Below are 21,855 nucleotides of genomic sequence, written 5' to 3'. Positions count from 1 at the left end.
GCCTTCCTTCCATCCCGGGGCCACGCTCCTCTTCACTGTTGACCAGTGTGTCACATTTGTTGGTGGTTTCCCGAGGAAGGTCTCTGAGGCTAGGTCCCCTTCCCTGCATCCGAGTGGTCTGAGCTTGTCCCTGTGGTGGGAGTGCCCCCTACTGGTCGTCTACATTGCTTGCTTTGCTTGTTTTAGACTCTGAGGACAGCCTGTGCACAGCCAACAAGGAATGGTCCGGAGCTGCCCACTGCCAGGAACACAGACCTGAGTGTGTACTTGTGTCTCACCTCAGCCAGGCAGTGCATCTGACAGTAAAAGATGCTCTTGCTCTAAAAGACAGTAGAATGGAAGCTGGAATTTTCGGTTGCCATAAGTAATTGTTTAGAGCAAGACTGCATCCCTTAATTCTAGAAGAAGGAAAAGCGCCTTTCCGATCACCGTTATTTAGTATTTCCCCTCCCTTTGGCCCTGTGGCAGACCAGTGCTGGGGGAAGAGGGGCATAGGTGGGATTGCCTGGAGTACTCTTGAATATTTTCCAAATTCACCTTTTTAAAATTTAACACATATGGAGTTGCTCACATTTATTGGCTAAACCCTAGGGCTCAGACCTGGTGGTCCACATCAGATGAGAAATGGACAGAATACTGATGATGGCAATACAGTGGGTTGGGGCAGTGGCTGAGGACAGGCTCTGCCATGCAAGGAGGCGGCAGTGATGGCTGCAGTGGCTAGGAGAACATGAGTCGTGGCTGTGAGGAAGGGCAGAGGCCAGGAGAGACACTGGGTCTTTGAGGGGCAGGAAGCCCCAGCTGAGGAGGAGGGGCCATTGAGAGCCAGATGCTCAGGGCAAACCTGATTCCATCCGTTTTGCAAAGCATGAGGGGGAGTGCTGATGATCCACGACCAGTACACCCGGCCACGGTGTCACTGGCTGGGAGGGCCAGCAAGGAAGAGGGAACCCCAAGGTACCTGAGACTCAGCAACGAGGGAAGGCTGATTTGAAAACCCCCAAAAGAGAGAGGGGGCCTGCAAGGTGACTCAGTAAGTAATGCACTTGATGCCAGACCTGACGACCTGAGGTTGGTCCCTTCCCACGTGGTGAAAGGAGAAACGGGTTCCCAGAAACTCCCCAGAGCTGTCCTCTAACCAGCACACGTGCCACGACAGCTCTTCCACGGTAAATAAATAATGTGGAAAACCATGTTTAAAAAGAGGCAGAGATTGCACAGCTGGGAAGCCCCGTTGATGGGCGGTGCTGCAGTTCTCCACGGTGGAAGGGATTCGGGAGGAGGATCTGTTCCAGTACTTTCTGTTAAGACCTCAGCAAGTTTCCCCAGAAGCCCATTAACATGTGTGCCACAGTTGGTAAAGAGTGACAGGGTTGTTAGGTAGGTGCTGGGAGTTATCGTGCACTGCACCTGACCAGGGAGAGGCATGCACCCACTGTGGAGGTGTGTTTCCTCAAGACACATGCTGTGCAACTGCTCAATAACCATCCCCACTGCCCAGCCCTGCATGTGTGAGGAGGATCTGCAGTCCGTTACCCACTTGTTAGATAGAGCAGTAAAGTGTTTGGGCTCTTTATCTCTTCTACAGAAGTGGAGAATTATACTAAACGAATGGCCAAGTTACTGTGCTAATCCAGGCCCACAGAGTAGTGTGTGTGTTCATATGCTCAGTCCATCCAGCAGCTCCTCAGCGCTCACAGGGGTCGAGAGAGGGGCCCAGGCACTAATGCAACCACCATTAAGGCTGTGGAAGCTGGAGTACTGAGCCAGACTTCAAACCCAGGACCCCAGATCCCAAGCCCAACTCTTTTGTCATCTCCCCCATTCCCCTCAACCTTCCTGATGCTGTGACCCCTTAATACAGTTTCTCATGTTGTGATGACCCAACCACAGAATTATTTAGTTGCTACTTCATAACTGTAATTTTGCTACTGTTATGAATTGTAATCTAAATATCCGATAGGATGAATATCTAATACAGGACCCCAAAGGGGTTGAAATCCACAGGTTGGGAAACCATTGCCCTATCGACTCCCCTTGCTGGCTGTAGTTGTGAAACACTCAGAGAATCCTGCTGGCCTTCCCAGCTTCATTCTCAGAGCATTGCTTCCTCACGTCCCTAACCAGCAGGGGGTGCAAGGCCTGCTTGTGCCCAGCCCTTCCCATTCAGCCTGGAAGGCAGGTTGCTACCTTTGGAGAGCAGGAAAAGGGAAGGGCGCTCGGCTGACCTCTGTGGGTGGGAAACTGTAGTTGCACTCTAAGTGAAAGTGGGATTCTGCAAGTGGCTGCAGCCCCTGGGCTGTTGTGTAGCTCTGGTTTTGAGAGCCTCGTGCTACTATGTACATAGTTAAGTCTGAAATCCTTGAAATCCTCCTGCTTCAGTCTCATGATTGCTTGGCATTACAGTGTGTCCTCATGCCCAACACAAGAGTGTGCTGAAGAAAAACCCTCTTAAGCTGGGCACACGGCACAGTGGGTAAAGCATTTCCTTGCAAGCAGAAGGGCTGAGTGCCGAGCCCCAGGTCCTAATGAAGTCAGGCAGGGTAGCATGTCTCTGCAACCCAATGCTGCTGTGGCAAGATAGAGACGGGGGAGTGCTGCAAGCCTGCAGGCCACTCAGCCTGGAGTACAGTGCAGCAACAGACAGCAGAGAGGAAGGTGAAGACCTTCCCCAAGCTGTTCTCTGACCCGTAGAAGTGCGCTGTGGCATGTGCACCATGGCACATCTGCATGCATTGCACACACACACACACCAAAAACAAAAACAAAACCCCAAACAAACGTGGACCAGGCTTTTTTCTTTTGAGCCACCAAACAGCTCCCAAATCATAACATGGAAACTTATTAGTTATGAATGCTCGGCCTAGCTTAGGCTCATTTCTGGCTAGCTTTTTAAACTTAAATTAGCTTCTTTCTCTTTGTCTACCTTTTGCCTTGGGCCTTTTCACTTTCCTTTCCTTCTGTATATCTTACTTTCACTGCTTCTTGTGTCTGTCTGGCTGCCTGACTTCTGGCCCCAGGCGTCTCTGTCATTCTTTCCTCCTCCTCCTCTTGTTCCTCTCGAGCCTAGATTTCTCCTTCTATTTATTCTCTCCGCCTGCCAGCCCTACCTATCCTTTCTCTGCCCAGCTCTTGGCTGTTCAGCTCTTTATTAGACCAATCAGATGCCTTAGGCAGGCAAGGTAAAACAAATGCAACACATCTTTACATCGTTAAACACACATCTTTACATAATTAAACAAATACAGCATAAACAAATGTAACACACCTTTACACAGTTAATGTAATATTCTGCAACATTAAAAAAATGTAGCACATCTTTGTCCAGTTAAAATAATAATTCCACAACACAAACAGACAAAAAGACAGCTATGAAGTACAAGGAGCCTGGGTTTTTAAAGGAGTTACATCCCAAACGTCTTTCAAACGAGTTAAGACTACTTTGGGATCCAGCTGTGACAATGCTGTTGCCTCTGAACGTGGGAAGAATCAAAGCACAGCAGCGTACCTGAACCCAGGGGAGCACCTAGAGCCCTCCCTCAGTTGGTGGCTGGGGTCCTAACTGCACCCCATCAGCATTGAGAGACTACTTGTGTCTCCCTGAGGGGCAGCAGATCTGCCTTTATATTTTTTTTTCCTAAAAATGGTTTATTGGGGAACTCTAGAAACAGCCAAAGGGAAGGGGATTCTGCAGCAATGTTGACATTTGGCAGCCACACTGCAGATTCCACATATTGCTGTGTGCCAGGGAGAAAGGCCATGTGACTGGAACTTGCTGTACCGTGGTGGCTAGTTCATCGCTCCTGATAGGGCTCTGCTGGCCATGGAGATCAGTGTGACTCTGATGTTTGAGAACAGATGCTTTTTTTTTTTTTTTTTTTTTAAAGATTTCTTTATTTATTATGTACACAGAAGAGGGCGCCAGATCTCATTACAGATGGTTGTGAGCCACCATGTGGGTGCTGGGAATTGAACTCAGGACCTCTGGAAGAGCAGTCGGTGCTCTTAACCTCTAAGCCATCTCTCCAGCCCGAGAACAGATGCTTTTTTGTGGGCTCTTTGTGGGAGGTAGTTACAAACCAGATGTGGAACTTCAGCTTCTACATCTGTTTCCCACCACAAGGGCTAGTGAGGAGCCACTGTCTCCCCAGGGTGTTCTTAGCCTCCAGTGCCCTGAGAGCCCAATGAGCAAAGCCATTTCTAAAAGTTGTGCCCTCTCTTAAGCTGTAGAATGCCCACACGTGGGGTGAGGCCAGGAAGCCTGTTAGAGATAGTTGTTAGTCTCGGTGATTGTGTCTATGAGAAGACAAGGAAAGCAAAGCCAGTGTTCCTTAGAAACCAATCTGTCTTCCAGACGAGCAGGGTGCTTGTTTCGCCTCTTAGGACCAGAGGTAACTGCCACAGCAGTAGGAGCGCATGCCCCTGATGCCTGCTGGCCAGCACTGAAAACAATTCAGACGCTCAGGTAGCCCAGCTCCTAGAGTGCCTGTCCAGTACCCACAGAGCCTTGATCTTACTCCTTAGCACTGTGTACAGATGCAGTCCTAGCCCCTGGGAGGTAGCAGGAAGAGCAGGGCTTGGATGAGATCCTGTCTAAAAAAGGAAAGAAGGAAGAAATGGGGGGGGGGGTCATAGAAGATCATTCAGAGACACAGAGAGACAGACAGAGACTCAGGTCATTAGGTTACCAGGGCCTCAGGTAGCAGCAGAGCCTGGCCAGCGTGACTGACAAGCCATCCTCTTAGCCACTCTTTGGGACTGTCTTAGAGGTCCTGTTTCCTCTGAAGAGGGTGGAGCCAGTCAGGCCCTGTGACAGAGCAGTTGGCCCCTCTCTCCCCAACAAGCACAAGGGCAAAGAGGTGAAGGAACATTCAGACCTCTAAGCATTTCTTCTACCCAGCCCATTGGGGTTCTGTTTTATTGTGCAAAGGGGAAAAGTGTCTCCAAAAAGATAGTATGGATTGAAAAAGTAAGCAGAGGAGCGTCGCAAGTTAGAATGAGGTTTAAGGCTTTACTTTGTTTTTAATTTCAGTAGTTAAAAACCTAGGTTACAGTTTCAATAAAAAAATTAAATCGAGTCTAATTCCAGCAGGGGGAGACATACTCACACTGATTTTTCTGAAAGAAAAAAGGCAAGCAATGGTTGCCCCGTGCATGTGTGTGGGGTGGGGTGGAGACAGGCATACGGACAGACAGAAGCAATGGTTGCCCCATGCATGTGTGTGGGGTGGGGTGGAGACAGGCATACGGACAGACAGAAGCAATGGTTGCCCCATGCATGTGTGTGGTGGGGTGAGGTGGAGACAGGCATACGGACAGACAGAAGCAATGGTTGCCCCGTGCATGTGTGTGTGTGTGGTGAGGTGGAGACAGGCATACGGACAGACAGAAGCAATGGTTGCCCCATGCATGTGTGTGGGGTGGGGTGGAGACAGGCATACGGACAGACAGAAGCAATGGTTGCCCCATGCATGTGTGTGGGGTGGGGTGGAGACAGGCATACGGACAGACAGAAGCAATGGTTGCCCCATGCATGTGTGTGTGTGGTGGGGTGGAGACAGGCATACGGACAGACAGAAGCAATGGTTGCCCCATGCATGTGTGTGTGTGGTGGGGTGGAGACAGGCATACGGACAGACAGAAGCAATGGTTGCCCCATGCATGTGTGTGGGGTGGGGTGGAGACAGGCATACGGACAGACAGAAGCAATGGTTGCCCCATGCATGTGTGTGGTGGGGTGAGGTGGAGACAGGCATACGGACAGACAGAAGCAATGGTTGCCCCGTGCATGTGTGTGTGTGTGGTGGGGTGGAGACAGGCATACGGACAGACAGAAGCAATGGTTGCCCCATGCATGTGTGTGGGGTGGGGTGGAGACAGGCATACGGACAGACAGAAGCAATGGTTGCCCCATGCATGTGTGTGGGGTGGGGTGGAGACAGGCATACGGACAGACAGAAGCAATGGTTGCCCCATGCATGTGTGTGTGTGGTGGGGTGGAGACAGGCATACGGACAGACAGAAGCAATGGTTGCCCCATGCATGTGTGTGTGTGGTGGGGTGGAGACAGGCATACGGACAGACAGAAGCAATGGTTGCCCCGTGCATGTGTGTGTGGTGGGGTGGAGACAGGCATACGGACAGACAGAAGCAATGGTTGCCCTGTGCACGTGTGTGTGTGGTGGGGTAGGAAGATGCTGTGGAGTAATGTTGTGCCTCATGATCATGGGTCTTTTAGAAAAGGGTAGATGGCTCCACAGGAAGTGAGATTTCTGAGGTGATGTACCTGTGTGGTGCACTGTGGTACTTGAATTAGAAAAGAAAGCCTTGAATGGTAGAGAGCGTCACTGGAGAGTGACTTTGTCATAGCCAGTTAGTGCAACGTTGACACCTGAGTTCAAACTTTAACATGAGTGCTGCACACCAGAGCCAGACTGGCCGCTGAGCAGCTGGGAAACAGAAGGGACGTGGAGAGTCCGGCAGCCAGTGGGTAGCATGGGCATGAGTGCCCTCTGCTTAGCTTGGGCAGTGACAGCCAGCACACTGTGGTGACACCAGAGCGGCTCACGTTTCAGAGTGGCAAATCGCATCTGTCTAGTCCTTTGGAACCTGTGTCTAGTGATAACAGACCAACACACCAGCATTGGTCATGCTTTGCTTCTCAGTGTGACTGATCAAAGGAAAGAAGCGCCATCCTCTGGGGTGTCACTCCCCTTGCCAGGGCAGGAACTGGAACAGCCACAGTGCCAAGCTTGTGGCCAGTTCCACACTTGGCACGGGGACAGTGTGGACACTTACACACTTGGCACAAGGTCTGGTGGAGCTGTCTGCCCTGGGAAGCTAATTTTCAAGAAACCTCTTCCCTACCACACAGACAGACTCCCTGCAGACACCGCATGCGGCCTGCTGTCTTCCTTGCCTGCAGAGCCTCGTTCTTACAGCTAAGGAGACCCTGCCACTTGCCACTGCCTGTTCCTGTTTGTGGTAGTTGGTTCAGAGGACAGTGGCTTAGGTTGCAAGGAGGCTGAGGAGCATAGAGCACAGCCCTTCAGACTCAGCTGGAAAGGTGGGAGAGGGGCAGGCTGCCCTGCCCGTCTGTGGCCTCGCACTGTGTGACCTACACAGATGCTTCTGTGAGTCGTCAGAGAGCTGCGGTGAGATCAGTGTAGAACCCGGGTGATTGACCCCCTAGTCCGTGGTGATTGCTTCATTAGGTGCTCATGCTGCCGCATACCTAAGCAGCTCAGTGTCTGTCCGCTACCTCTGCTGACGAGAGGCACTCTGGGAATGCGACTCGAGCCAGCTCCATTTCAAAGTCTTCACACTGTTCCTTCTCTGATGTTAAGGGTGTTGGATTCGGAAGCACTCAGTACTTGTGGAAACAGTACCATAGTGTCTCCACATCTCTAAGACCTCACACAAGATCTGGGCAGCAATGCCAAGCAGCTCTGACCCACGGCCCCACTGACTCACTCACTGGGCCAGGACACTTGACACAAACAGTAAGGGAGAAAAGATCAGTTTGGCTCATGGTGTCAAAGGGTTTCAGTCCATCACTGTGCGGAAGGCATGGCAGAGTGGCCTGATCTACGTTTCAGGAGTGTGTGGCAAAGCAAGTCCCATGGTCATAGCCCAGGAAGAGAAGAGCTGGTCTAGAACCAGAGACTGGGTCTAACCTTTAAAGACCTGCCCATAATGAGAACTCATTCCAGACAAGCCCCACCTCCTGAAGGGTCCACAGCCTTCCACAATTGCCCCATTGTGGGAACAGCTAGGGAACAGCTGTTCAAGACATGAGCCTCTGGGTGACATTTCACATCCAGTCCATAATGTCCTGGGTGAGACTTTGCCCCACGGGACTCTTCACATCACCAGGACAAGACTCATGGAGCCTGTCAAGGGCAGTGTAGCCAGTGGTCACCAAAAACAGTGGCCTAGGCTGAGTGTAGGCTGCCACTGCTGTTTGCATTAGCCCTTGAAGCTGTGTCCTTCCTCGTAGGCAGGCGCTCCTTGCTAAACAGACCTGTCCCGTGAACTTCCTTCTGCAGGAGGACACCATGGAGGTGGAGGAGTTCCTGAAGGAGGCTGCAGTGATGAAGGAGATCAAGCATCCTAACCTGGTACAGCTGCTAGGTAAGCAAGCACGGACTCTGAAGAGGGGCTGTGGGCAGCTGCCTGTGAAGGGCTTTGGTCCAGATGTCCGTGCGCTGAGCAAGCATCACTTCTTAATCAGAGAACTGTGTGTTGGGGTATGGGAAGTCAGAAGACAAGTCGGTCCGCTCCTTCCACCTTCCCTGGGTTCTGGGGGCGGGCCTGTGTGGCAAGCGCTTTTACTTGCTGAGCCGGCTCCCCAGCTCAGAAGCCCTTTCTTCAGGGCTGGACGTTTCTAGGGCTCCTTCCCTTGGGAGCAGGGCCACATGCTGAAGCCCCCATGTCCTGTTGTCAGGGGTGTGTACCCGGGAGCCCCCGTTCTACATCATCACGGAGTTCATGACCTATGGTAACCTGCTGGACTACCTGAGAGAGTGTAACCGGCAAGAGGTGAGCGCTGTGGTACTGCTCTACATGGCCACACAGATCTCATCAGCCATGGAGTACCTGGAGAAGAAGAACTTCATCCACAGGTAGGGCTGGCCAAAGCAGCCTCACCCAGCCTCACCCCTGCTTCAGAACACCCAGCTGTGGGGTCTAATGGCTCAGCTCCCAACCTTGGTGTTGGCAGCTCACTGGCCCTTGAAACGAAGGCAAACACAAGTGCCTGACCTATGTGCTGCTTGCAGCAGGCGGGACTAAGTCCTTCAGTCCCTAGGCCTGGGCCAGTGGAGCGGCTAATTCCCAGGAAAGAAGTGGTTCATTTCTGAGCCCTTTTGGACTTCGTGAATATTAAATGAAATCTGTAAAAGGCCTTCCCCCTTCCTGACAGCCACAGTTCCTTCGGAAACAATGCACCCCAAGTCCAGCGCTCAGTCAGTAAGACCTCTCTCTGCCTGGGTACAGTAGAAGCCAGGGCCTAGGCCTAGTTTCACTGTGTGGCTTTTCTTCCTTTTCTCTGTGTCTTATTGTCCACCAGCTGTCACTGGGTTTGGGGATGTTTCCATGGCTGTAGAACTGCAGAGAATATGCAAGCCGGAACTAGGCATTTTTGCTGCTTTTAAAACCCAGAGTGTTTTGACCTTCAAGTGTGCCACAATTATCTGGGTTTGCATGCTTTGCTGGTGGAAGTGGCTTCCTAGCAGAGTGACAACCTGTGCAGGAGGGAGCCTGATGGGCTTGGCCCGACTCCGTCATGCAAGATGTTCTCCACGCCACTGTGGTGACCTTTCCTACCCAATTAACTCAAGTGTGAAACCTCGACATGAGATTTCATAGCCAGGAATAAGTAGTGTGTGTGAAATGCTGGCAGCCCCTCGGAAGACAGATTTTTTCTGCTCCACAAGAGCCCAATCCAAACGCTCCTGTCGCTCAGCAGAGTGAAGCCTCTGATGCTGCAAATTGAGATTTCCAACTTCTGCCTTGCCTTGCATGGCCAGCTCTGTCCCCTCCATTCACACACTTAAAATGCCGTACCAGAAGTCCTATCAGGCACAGCTCTTGTGTTTAATTTCTCTCTCATTGCTGACGATCAAGCCGCATCATGCAGCCGTCGTCCTAAGCTGCCTCATCTTCTCATTCCTCCGGTCCCAGTTGCCTTGTGATTTCATGGTTAACATCCATGAACTAAAGATTAGACCCCGTCTTCCCTAGAAGATTCAGGAGGTGAGCAGAGGTGGATTATACCTGAGAGTTTCTCAGACACATTTGGGTAGGCATCAGGAAGCCGGAGGAAAGGAGAGAACATATTTGGGTAAGGAGTTTTTACAACAGACTCAGTTTCACTTTTCCTGCTAAGTATAGAGAGGACAGGCAGAGACTCACTCCCGTCAGTCTCTCCAGGTGAGCATTGGGCTGACTGTCCCTGTGCCTGGCGTGGGGCAGTAGCAGCACAAGCACACAGGTGACACTTGTTATTCTCCAGGCATCAGAGGAAGCGCTGCACATACTGTCCATTATCACACAGAGCTGCCCAAAGCAGCCCTGTTACTGTCTTCATTTTAGGGGTGAGGTAGCTGAGTTCCAAGGCAATTAACATGCTCCAGGTCATGGGGCAGGAGCTGCCCCCATTGCCACTTGTGTTGCTTGTGTTGCTGTGTGGCAGCCTGACCAGTATTTGCTGAGGGCATTTGAAAGCTTCCACGGACCACCCGTGACTTTTCTGTGTTGGTGTCACAGACGCAGAGTTGGGGAGGCAGCCAGGAGCTCATACAGATGGCCCTTTCCTTTCTCAGAGACCTTGCTGCTCGGAACTGCCTGGTTGGGGAAAATCATTTGGTGAAGGTGGCCGATTTTGGCCTGAGCAGGTTGATGACAGGGGACACCTACACAGCCCATGCTGGAGCCAAATTCCCCATCAAGTGGACTGCGCCCGAGAGCCTGGCCTACAACAAGTTCTCCATCAAGTCGGACGTCTGGGGTAAGGGCCAGGTCCTGGGCAGTCCTTGCCAGTCGGGGTTCCCCTCTGCTTCTCTACCTCCAGCTCTCCCCCATCACTACACCCTTTTTCTTGTTTCTGGCTTATTTTAAAATCCTGTTTTCTGTTTGTATTCAAAATGAAGCAAAAGTGACCTCTGGAGGATCTAGAGTCGCACCGTTCATGTCTTCATTCCACATTAGCTGTGGACCTGATGGTGCAGCATCGACCCCGAAGGCACCCAGAGTCGCCCTCTCCACAGGAGAGCTATTCACTCTGGTTTGGGGTGCAAACCTCTGAGCGCTTCATGCGCAAGTGCCACCTGGTGTTTATTTTTCAAGAGTTTTGTTTTGTTTTGTTTTTGATACAGTGTCTTTTTATCAACTGTCCTAGAACTCACTCTGTAGACCAGGCTGGCCTCAAACTCGGAGATCCTCCTGCCTCTGCCTCCCGAGTGCTGGGTTAAAGGCGTGTCATGCTGAGGGTGAGCTGAGTAGTGAGCCCTGTGGCCCACCCACTTCTTTGCCTCCTGTTATTTTAAATCCCAGACATCATATTATTTTACACATAAACACGTCAGTATTTGCTTCTTACAGATGACTCTTATAGCATAGCACGGTGCTACACTCAGGCTTGACCGATTTCTGAATATTATCAAATATCCGGTGCTTACCCTCCCAGTTTGACCTGAGAGCCGGATGCGGCTCCCTCGCTGCGTTAGTCCTGTGTCCTGTGTGGCTCTGGCCTGTATCTTCCATCACTGACTGGTTCCTGCTGTTTGTTCATAGACTCTGTCACTTCCCTTAGACCTTTCCAGAGTCTGGACTTCGCTTCTGTGCCCTGTGCTGTCATCTGATCAGGCGTCTGGCTTCAATCCTCTTAGAGAATCTGAAGTCAGATCTCGAGAGCCGATGACATTTGGGTTGACTTTTCTTTCCCTTAATACACAGAGGAGGTGGCGTACTCTTAGATCGCTTGATCCATCTGCGTGGTTTCCCCTTCAGTGCAGCAGGTCTCAACCACTTGGCGAACCTCCACAGATAGCTGCATTGCAGTTCAAAACAGTAGCAAATGACAGCGACCCAGTAGCCACCCAATGATGTTGGGTTTGGGGGTCACCACAGCGTGAGCAGCTGTAGTCAAGGGGCCCAGCCTTCGGAAGAAGAGGGGAGCCACTGCTCTAGTGGGATGTGGTGTGCAGCTCTTAGTGACCAGAGCCCAGACCGTGTGATCGTTCTCCGACTCCTTCGTTCCACAGTCAGTTAGCCACCGGAACAAAAGCAAGGCCTGGCAATGCTTGGTTGCCCAGTGGTAGAGTTGGTGCCAAAATGGGTTCAAGTGAGCTGCCTGTCCTGGCTCCTGCTTTCCCCAGTGGCCTGTAGTGGTGGCAGCTGGACTTGCTAGTCTTGTGTGGCGTCACTATGAGCTCTTTGTTGACACACTGATATGATCTGTGCTGTGGTGCTTCTCCTTTACAGTGGAGTGTCTCATCTTTGGCCAGTGGGAACTCCTCCCCTGTCCTCCGACAGCAGCCATGTAGTCCTCCGTACTGTTTGTGCTGTCCGGAACGGCAAGCGGGCCCAGGCTTCTTCCCTGTCCCGGGTCCAAATCACCTGTTTTTCTAAGGACCCCTAGTTCTGTTAGTGGGAAGAAGGACATCAAGACTTTGAGAGTTCACAAGATTTTTGCAAACCATTTAGAGCTGGCAGAAACCTTGGAGATAATCTTTCCCACCTAGAAACAACTGCTGGCCTGACAGGCATGCGGCTCCATAGTCACAGAACTGTGAGCAGAACATGGCATCTGACTCCTAGCCCGTGGGCCACTTACCTGGGAGACCCTGTACCCCAGGAGGTCACCTTTCCCTTCTCTCCTTTGACATGTTTTAGTATAGTGTGAGTAAACAGTTTTGCTCTGTCCTACCTTTCCTGGGCTGTTGTCATGGAGAACCTGGTAAATGTCACTGCTATGGAAAAGCCTTATGCATTTTTTCATGTGTGTGCATGTGCGTGCGTGCATGTGTGCATACATACTTTGGCACGTGTGTGAATGTCAGAGGACAACTTTGTGGAGTCACTTCTCTCCTTCCCCCTTTGTGTTGGTTCCCAGATCGAAAGGTCTTTAGGCTGGTGAGGCTTTACCCACTGAACCATCTCACTGGCCAACCCCTCACGTACCCTGATGTCTTCCTCTTCCTTCTTTCTTTCAGCATTCGGAGTATTGCTCTGGGAAATTGCTACCTATGGCATGTCACCTTACCCAGGAATTGACCTGTCGCAGGTTTATGAGCTGCTGGAAAAAGACTACCGTATGGAGCGCCCTGAAGGCTGCCCGGAGAAGGTCTATGAACTCATGCGAGCATGTGAGCCTCCCCAGCCCAGTCAGAAAGTGCACGTGGGCACTGAGGAAATCACAGTGTGCGAGTGTCTGCAGCAGGCCGTTCAGTGGGTCCTTGGCAGTGTTGCCTTGCTCCCGAGCCACTCCAAGTCTGGCCGTGGGGTGCCTTTCAGTGCATTTAGTACAGATACCATACATAGGAGTCGTTTGCCTTTGAGAGGGATAGTTTTGGGTTTGCTTTTTGTTTTGGATCAGAATCTCACTCTGTAGCCCTGGCTGGTCTGGAACTCATAGTGACTCTCCTGCTTAGACCTCACAAGTTCTAGGGTTGCAGGTTATGTGCCACCATGCCCAGGTTCTTTTCATTTTTTTAAGCATAGAAAGGGTTAGATGAATATCAAACCTGGGTTCTTACTAAAAGACAGATTCCTGGGTCCTGCTTTTACACACCTGGCTACAAATGTTCCAGGTGATGTAACTCTAGTGGTGTGCACATAATGTGAGTGTGTGTGTGCATCTACATGTGGTGTGTGTCTGCATATGGTCTTATTGTCTGTGTTCATATGACCACTCCCTCACCTTTTTCTTCTTAGTAATATGTCAGCGACACTGCCCCCCACCCATACATCTAGATTTTCCTCACCCTGCTCCCCACCTTTAACACAGCTGTTTGCTTTAATACATTTTATTTCTTTCTTTATGAGGGTGTACATTCCACAGCATGCAGCTGGCAGGAGTTGGTTCTCTTTTTCCACTATGTGGATCCCGGGGATCAAACTTGATCTCAGTTTTGGCAGCAAGTGCCGTCTTGATGGTCCTGTGTTTGCTGTAAACAAGGCAGGGACAGTGTTCTTGTGTCACGGCACTTAACCCCGATATTTCTAGAAGCTGGACTGTTGATGCAAAGTTTGTTTGTTTGTTTCAGTTTTTCAAGACAGGGTTTCTCTGTGGAGCCCTGACTGTCCTGGAACTCACTCTGTAGACCAGGCTGGCCTCGAATTCTTAGAGATCCACCTGCCACAGCCTCCTGAGTGCTGGGATTAAAGGGATGCACCACCACCACCCAGTTCTTTTCAAATTCTTAACATATAGCTTAACAGTAGTATTTGGCATTTTAACTTGCCATGACATCAGCAGTTAGCAGGCTTGGAGCGCCTCATCTTGTCGAGACTGTTCCTTGGGGTGGCTAGTCCTGGCTTGCTCCTTGGGATGGCTAGTTCTGGCTTGCTAGCAGTGCTTCCCACTGCTCTGACATGGGTCTTCTCTGTCCAGGTTGGCAGTGGAATCCCTCTGACCGGCCCTCCTTTGCTGAAATCCACCAAGCCTTTGAAACCATGTTCCAGGAGTCCAGTATCTCAGATGGTAACGTACCTCCTGGGGCATGCAGTGTGTTGAAAGGTTGGATTCGGGCTAGACAGGCCTTCAGTTCATTCCTGGTAAAAGTGCCCAGGCCAAGTGAGAGACCAGAACTCGGCACAGGGGAGGTTCTGTGTCTTTTGTAGTCATACAGAGTTCTAGAAAATGCTGTGCTGTTTCCACAGCATCCGTGTCCCTTTTCTCTAACTGCATAGACCTTAAGAAAAAGAGAGTCCCAGAAACTGGAGGGACAGCTCAGTGACTAAGAGAACCGGGCTCAGTTCCCAGCACCCAGATGTTGGTGGCTCACAACCCCAGTCCCAGGGGATCCAACACCCTCTTCTGGCCTCTGCACCCTGTGGTGCACAGACATACATGCAGGCAAAACACCCATACACATACAAAAAAAAAAAATTAAGAAATATATATATATATATAAATTAGAAAAAAAACAAAGAGAATCCCTTTCAAGACAGCACCTTTGCTGATGACTGCTGGATTGTTTGTGTGTGATCCTCAGAGGTGGAAAAGGAGCTGGGGAAACGAGGCCTGAGAGGAGCTGCTGGCAGCATGCTGCAGGCCCCAGAGCTGCCCACCAAGACCAGGACCTGCAGGAGAGCTGCCGAGCAGAAAGACACACCTGACACCCCTGAGCTTCTCCACATGAAAGGCCTGGGAGAAAGCGGTATGTCCATGCCTTCTCACCCTCAAGCCAGAGTAGGTGAACAGGAAGTTATCAGTGGAGCTGGCAGAGAACAGCAGACCTCCTCAGTGCTGCCAGTCTCCCCAAGGAGCCATTCAGCAGTTGCTTAGACAGGCAAAAACTGGGATGCCTGCCAAGAAGCACACCCACCTTTCCGTGTGTTCTTCACAGCACTCTAGGCATCTTCCAGGACATACATTGCAATAAACAACATTGAGCCAAACAGAGCAGCCTGGGAGTCACTCAGTATAGAGCTTCTTGGGACCAAGCTGGGGTCCCTGTAGTTTCGGGAGTGTCTTTTTGCACTCTTCCTAGGTTCAGCTAGGACAATGGGGCTGGGTCAGGAGGTGTCTAGAGATGTACAGGGATGGTATTAGCAGTCATGTCTGGAGCTTCCTGCATGCCTGCTGTGCACTGAGTAACCACTGGGCCAGCATCTGGCTTTCTGCAGACCCACTGAAGTCAGTTTTGGGGGTTAGTACTTGAACTCACAAAGGCTCCCAGGGGCTCCCAGCATGGGCTAATGGACTGTGGGTCTGGTTGAATGGGACCAGACAGGAGTTTGGTTCTGATAGAGATTCATAAGGGATATTTACTCAGCAGAATCCACAGTTATGTTTGGTTTTTTTTTTTTAAACAGTTGTATTTTAAACCTATACTCATACTGATGAGAAGTTGAATGGTCAAACCCACGAGACACATAAAGTACTTTAGGGCATGTCTTAGTCCCTAAAAGGGTTACTGTTGCTGTAACAACATGTAACACCATGGCCAAAGAAACTTGGGAGGAAAGGGTTTATTAGGCTTACACTTCATCATCACAGTCCATCACTGAAGGAAGTCAGGGCAGGAACTCAAACAGGGCAGGAACCTGGAGGCAGGAGCCGATGCAGAGGCCATGGAGGGGTGCTGCTTACTGCCTTGTTCCCCATGGCTTGCTCAGCCTGCTTTCTTATAGAACCCACAACCACCTGCCCAAGGATGTCACCATCCACAATGGCCTGGATCCTCTCCCATTAATCACTAAGAAAATGGCCTACAAAATTGCCTATAGCCTAATCTTATGGAGACATTTTCTTTCCTTCTTTCTTTCTTTCCTTTTTTTTTTTGTTTGTTTTGTTTTGTTTTTTGTTTTTCATGACAAAGTTTCTCTCTGTAACCCTGTCTGTCCTGGAACTCACTCTATAGACCAGACTGGACTCGAACTCACAGTGATCCACCTGCCTCTGTCTCCTGAGTACTGGGAAAATTCATTTCTTAACTGAGGTTCCCTTCTCTTAGATGACTTTAGCTCGTATCAAGTTGACATAAAACTGTCCAGCACAGGGACAGCGCACACAGGTGCCCAGGGTGTGTGTTTGGAAGGTTTCCATACGGGCTGAGGATATGGCTCAGAGGTAAAGCACTTGCTGAGCAGTTGCCGGGACCTGAGGTCCAGTCTGCACAATCCATGTACTAACACATACCTGTACCACCAGCTCTCCTGCAGAGAGACCCTCAGAATGTAAGGGCCAGCTAGCTTGGTGCACACAACCAAGTTGGAAGGAAGAACTAATACCTGAGGGGTTACCCTCTGACCTCTACTTGTATGCTAGGCATGTGCATACACGTGTGTGTGTGTGTGTGTGTGTGTGTGTGTGTGTGTGTGTGTGTGTGTGTGTGTGGTTTTAAAAAAGAGTCCAGATTGTGGAAGCACTGAATCATCGTCCTCACCCTTTTGGAGGCTGTGGCACCCAAGCAGTCCCTTCGTCCCTGCTGGTTGTCATGCTGTCTGATCGTTGACAGTGAGGAAGAGAGGCTGCCATGGCCGCATGTCCTTAGGCAGAGCAGGCGATGAGCAGGCACGTGTGTCCTTCCCAGCAGTATCATTAGTGAAGTGTTTTGGTAGGTCATCTCCTGGTGAGCCAGAAGTGTCCCCAACATCTGTGCTCTTGATGTGGCTCTGTGACCCAGTAGAGTCTCTTCATCCATCTTCTTCAGCTGGACTAAAGTGTGGAGTGGTCCTCTGCTCACCTCATTCTGATGTGTGCCCCTGCCAGTCTTAGGTCAGGCGCAGCCTCCATCTCTGTCCGACAGGCTGAGGGAAGCCTCCTACAGCCAGCCTGATAGCACAAAGGCCTTTTGTGAACTGTCGCTCGTATTTTAAAAATACCCACCTGAAGTTTCATGAAGGTCATCTTTCCTGTCGGTCACAGCAGCTGGTTGTCGGGCCCCAACGGGGTACCTGACCTCTTTCTCCAGGTTACACCTCAGGAGCCTCAGCAAGTCTGACCTTTGGCATTGTTTCGATGACCAGAGTGTGACATTGGAGGGACTCCACAGCTTTAACTGGTTTCAGAATGAGGAAGGCAGGGTCATTTGGCTCTTGTCCCTCTGAGTTTGGGGAGAGAGACCTGTGTCCCTGCTGATAGTGACAGTGTTCATGGCTGATACCAACGATGAGACCGAGCTGTGGTGAGAGCCACAGCTTTGTCTTCTGTCTGCCCTCCGGCAGCACTTGAGCTTTGTTGTGCCTGTGTATGAAAGCTGAGGTGCAGAAGCCGTGGGGACCCCCCCAGGAGTGAGCACCTCGTTTCCAGGGAGCTCTTCCTCACTCTCGCTCTCTCTTTCAGATGTGCTGGACAGTGAGCCTGCCGTATCACCACTGCTTCCTCGGAAAGAGCGAGGGCCCCCAGACGGCACCCTAAATGAAGATGAGCGCCTTCTTCCCAAGGACAAGAAGACCAACTTGTTCAGCGCCTTGATTAAGAAGAAGAAGAAAATGGCACCCACGCCCCCTAAGCGCAGCAGCTCCTTCCGCGAGATGGATGGCCAGCCAGAACGCAGAGGGGCTGGTGAGGATGATGGCCGGGAAGCCAGCAACGGGCCGCCAGCTCTCACCCCCTCAGATGCGGCAGAGCCCACCAAGTCTCCAAAAGCCAGCAATGGGGCTGGTGTCCCCAATGGAGCCTTCCGGGAGCCAGGCAGCTCGGGCTTCCGTTCTCCCAACCTGTGGAAAAAGTCCAGCACGCTGACCAGCAGCCGCCTGGCCGCTGGGGAAGAGGGGAGCGGCATCAGCTCCAGCAAGCGATTCCTGCGCTCCTGCTCAGCCTCCTGCATGCCCCACGGAGCCAGGGACACGGAGTGGCGGTCAGTCACACTGCCTCGGGACCTGCCATCTGCTGGCAAGCAGTTTGACTCATCCACCTTTGGGGGGCACAAAAGCGAAAAGCCAGCTCTGCCTCGGAAACGTGCCAGTGAGACCAGGTCTGAGCAGGTGGCCAGAGGCACAGTGACGCCCCCTCCGCGGCTGGTGAAGAAGAGTGAGGAGGCTGCTGATGAAGTCTTCAGGGACATGGAGTCCAGCCCAGGCTCCAGCCCTCCCAGCCTGACTCCCAAACTCCTTCGTCGACAGGTCACTGCCTCTCCTTCCTCTGGCCTCTCTCATAAGGAAGAGGCCACCAAGAGCACAGCCTTGGGGACTCCTGCCACTGCCGAGCCGACACCCCCCAGCAGCAGAGTGGGCCTGAACAAGGCCTCCTCTGAGGAGACCCGAGTAAGGAGGCACAAGCACAGCTCAGAGTCCCCGGGGAGAGACAAGGGGCGGCTGGCCAAGCTCAAGCCTGCCCCGCCACCTCCCCCTGCCTCGGCAGGGAAAGCCGGAAAGCCTGCGCAGAGCCCCAGCCAAGAGGTGGCTGCGGAGGCCGGGGCGGCAGCAAAGCTGAAGTGCACCGGTCTGGCTGTGGACGCTGCCAACAGTGACCCCACCAAGGCTGGCCAGCCTGGGGAAGGACTGCGAAAGCCCGTGCCCCCATCCGTACCAAAGCCTCAGTCAGCTAGTAAGCCTCCAGGGACCCCCACCAGCCCAGTCCCCACACCCCCCACAGCGCCGGCGCCTTCATCCCTGCCCGGGGACCAGCCATCTTCTGCCGCCTTCACCCCCCTCATATCAACCCGTGTGTCTCTGCGAAAGACCCGCCAGCCGCCCGAGCGCATCGCCAGTGGCACCATCACCAAGGGTGTGGTTCTGGACAGCACTGAGGCCCTGTGCCTCGCCATCTCCCGGAACTCAGAGCAGATGGCCAGCCACAGTGCCGTGCTGGAGGCTGGCAAGAACCTGTACACATTCTGCGTGAGCTACGTGGACTCCATCCAGCAGATGAGGAATAAGTTTGCCTTCCGAGAGGCCATCAACAAGCTGGAGAGCAACCTCCGAGAGTTGCAGATCTGCCCTGCGACAGCCTCCAGCGGCCCAGCTGCCACACAGGACTTCAGCAAGCTGCTTAGCTCTGTGAAGGAGATCAGCGACATCGTCCGGAGGTAGCAGCAGCCAGTGCATGCCAGCCAGAGATGCTGCAGTCCACGGGGCTTGTGTGCCCTTAAGGAGGGGGACAGAGGACTGGGGAGCTGGCAGCTTGGCCCAGGAGCTTTACAAAGCATCAGGCAGAGCCCGGGCCTGTGCGCCAGCTGGCCTGCACCTTTCCTCCCCAGCCCAGGTGCCTGTGTGTGGGCCTCCTGCTCCAAAGACTGTAGCTGGCCTGCCAGGCCACCAGGCTCCTCCCTGCCCAGTGCCTCAGACCCAGCTCTGAGGCCAGCTGGGAGTGCTCAGAAGGACTGTCCTTCCCATGTCTTCGCAGGAGAACATCCTCTGATGCGCCTGGTCCCCAAGGCAGGGGAGTCCCGTGCTGGCCGTCCCTGAACCTTCTATGCTCACGGCCTGTCCCAGAGAGGCTGTGCTCACTGTTTCCTCATGTGACGGAAGCTGTTGATTTGAGGGTCATGAGGTGCTAACACCAAGGGCCCGGGTGGGTGGGTACTGGAGACAGAGCTAGGGCAGTGTGGTCTGTCATCTGTTTAGATCCTCAGTGGTGTGCCCTGCAGTCCTGGATAGCAACTTGAGTTTCATGGGTGGCAGTCTCTGGTTGGCCAGGCCAAGGCTAGGGCTCCAGGGGCCCCCAAAGATCTGAATTTCTGAGCAGTCTTTCTTCCTCTCTCCTGCTCCTGAGGTCAGGCCCATCCTCTCTGGTCCTTGCCTTGATGACGAGGGTCTGGTTTTCTGGTGATTTTGAGCATTCCAAAGCTCTGCACAGAAAGGAGCAACCACTAGGCACAAATAGGCAGGAAGGACCACCGGCCTGCGGCTCTCCTGAGCCCTGGCTGCTCCTCAGAACTGCTGCTGCTGCTGCTTAAGCACCGAAAACAGTGCTTAGCCTGGTGCTCCCGGAGGCGCGCCACAGCACAGGCGGGGGTGGGGGTACTTCGCAGGCTCAGCCAAGTTGCATGCTTCCTTCCCCAGCAGCCAGGACCAGAGCTGAGCAGAGAGAGAGACAGGCGTGTGTCTCCTTGACTGTGACCCAGAGCAGCCAGCTGAAGAGCGGGGCGCCTGCCTAGGCCTTGCACTGGGCCAGGCGAGACACCACCACACTCCTGCTCCACTCGGCTGCACTGTGCTGGCCCCAGTCCCACACTAACCACCTAGACTCGGCTTGTATTTTTCTGTAGAGATGATGATCCTCATAGCACATCACCTCCTCGCCTCCAGCGGCTCTTCTGCAGCCCAGGGGAGGCGGTGCCACACTGCCATCGGCCTTGAAAAGCCAGACACCCCCATACTCTGAAACCACGTTCACAAGGTACCAGTCTGTCGTTGCTGACGTGATGTGCCACTATATTTTACATTATACTTTGGTATTACACTTTTTTTAAATAGACTTGCTCTCTTATAAATGACATGTAAATAGGTCGCCACTGTGCCCCTTTGGCACACCAGTGACATCCCTTTTTCTCAGTCAGTACATTTTGTTTCTGTATATGACTCTGTGTTTTTGAATCCAAATCTCTCTGTAGTATTTTTTAAATAAATACGTGTTTACAGAAGTATTGACAGATTGCTTGGTCTGTGATTCATCCCTGCTACCCGTCATGTCCCAAAGGGTCACCGCACATTTGGCTGCCATAAAGCAGTATAGTGGCTGCCATCCACGAACAGGATGTCTGGGCCACCCTGTGTCCCTGGCACATAGTTGCCCAGCTCTTGTCAGCCTTTAGCAGGTGGCAGTGTCCTGTGTCGGGCCTAGAGTAGGAGAGACATAAGCTCCTGAGATTCTTGCTGGCAGGGTGACTCCTCCCTGGCACGCCCCTACATCTCAGGGTCCTCCCCATGGCCTCAGGCAAGTACTACTGGCCTGTTTTCCCAGGGCTTCATGTAAGGCCACGGGTGAGATAGGTCACCTCGGCCCAGGGCATAAAATACTTCTATCTCTCAAGGTCCTAATGTGTCACCTGAAACTTAGTCATTTCTAAGACTGGCCTTCTTGACCTTAGATCACAGGTGCTCCTTGGAATCTAATAGCTGTGCGTGGCCCAGAGAAATGCTCCTCTGCACATGCCAGCAAGATGGCTCCGAGGGCCAAACACCTGCTGCCAAGCCTGACGGACGCCCTGAGTTCAATCCCCGGGACCCACGTGGTGGACGGAGAAAACCGACTGCTGCCAGCTGTCCTCCACGTGTGCACTGTGGGGAATGTGCGTGCACGTGTGAGTGTGTACACAAGATCAAAAGGGAGGCGGAAGTGACAGACTTCTGCCCACAGAGGTGAGATTCGTAACCGTGCTGTGTTGGCATTGCGGTTCTGGGGTGCAGAAAGATCACTGCACATCAGGCTCAGCTGCAGCTGCTGCTGGCTGCTGGCTGTCCCTACACTTGGAATAGGCGCATATTCTGGAAGTGTCTGTGCCGCAGAGACAGTCCTCCTCCTGAGCTCTTGCTGCCACATGCAGTGTTTGCAGCGTCCCTCTGAGCTCTGGCACCGTCCTCTGAGACGTAGAGTAGCAGCTGAGGCTCAGAGAGGTGAAGCGGCTTGGCCAAGGCCACACTGCATGTGCCCACCAGGTCAGGGAGTCTTGTAGACAGTGCAGATAGCTGCATCCTGCCCAGCGGAGGACCTCCCAGGCTGTGACCTATAAAGGTAAG

The 21,855-nt window shown here is 52.4% G+C and overlaps 1 protein-coding gene across 3 annotated transcripts in view; it reads left to right on the top strand.

Moving 5' to 3' along the window:
• Abl1 (ABL proto-oncogene 1, non-receptor tyrosine kinase) overlaps positions 1-20,762 on the top strand; it is a 121,859-nt gene extending 101,097 nt beyond the window's left edge. For all 3 annotated transcript variants that reach the window (XM_052726602.1, XM_052726604.1, XM_052726603.1), the window contains 7 exons: positions 8,049-8,133; positions 8,447-8,624; positions 10,326-10,510; positions 12,717-12,869; positions 14,117-14,206; positions 14,721-14,885; positions 17,516-20,762. In XM_052726602.1, the coding sequence (XP_052582562.1) occupies positions 8,049-8,133; positions 8,447-8,624; positions 10,326-10,510; positions 12,717-12,869; positions 14,117-14,206; positions 14,721-14,885; positions 17,516-19,206 (2,547 nt within the window). In that variant the 3' untranslated portion in view covers positions 19,207-20,762. The remainder of the gene's footprint in view (positions 1-8,048; positions 8,134-8,446; positions 8,625-10,325; positions 10,511-12,716; positions 12,870-14,116; positions 14,207-14,720; positions 14,886-17,515) is intronic.
• The last annotated feature ends 1,093 nt before the right edge of the window (positions 20,763-21,855 follow it).

This window comes from Peromyscus californicus, unplaced genomic scaffold, assembly GCF_007827085.1.
Source record: "Peromyscus californicus insignis strain IS unplaced genomic scaffold, ASM782708v3 Scaffold_7__1_contigs__length_154581171, whole genome shotgun sequence".
NCBI lineage: Eukaryota > Metazoa > Chordata > Mammalia > Rodentia > Cricetidae > Peromyscus > Peromyscus californicus.
This window is presented reverse-complemented; position numbering and strand designations above follow the sequence as displayed.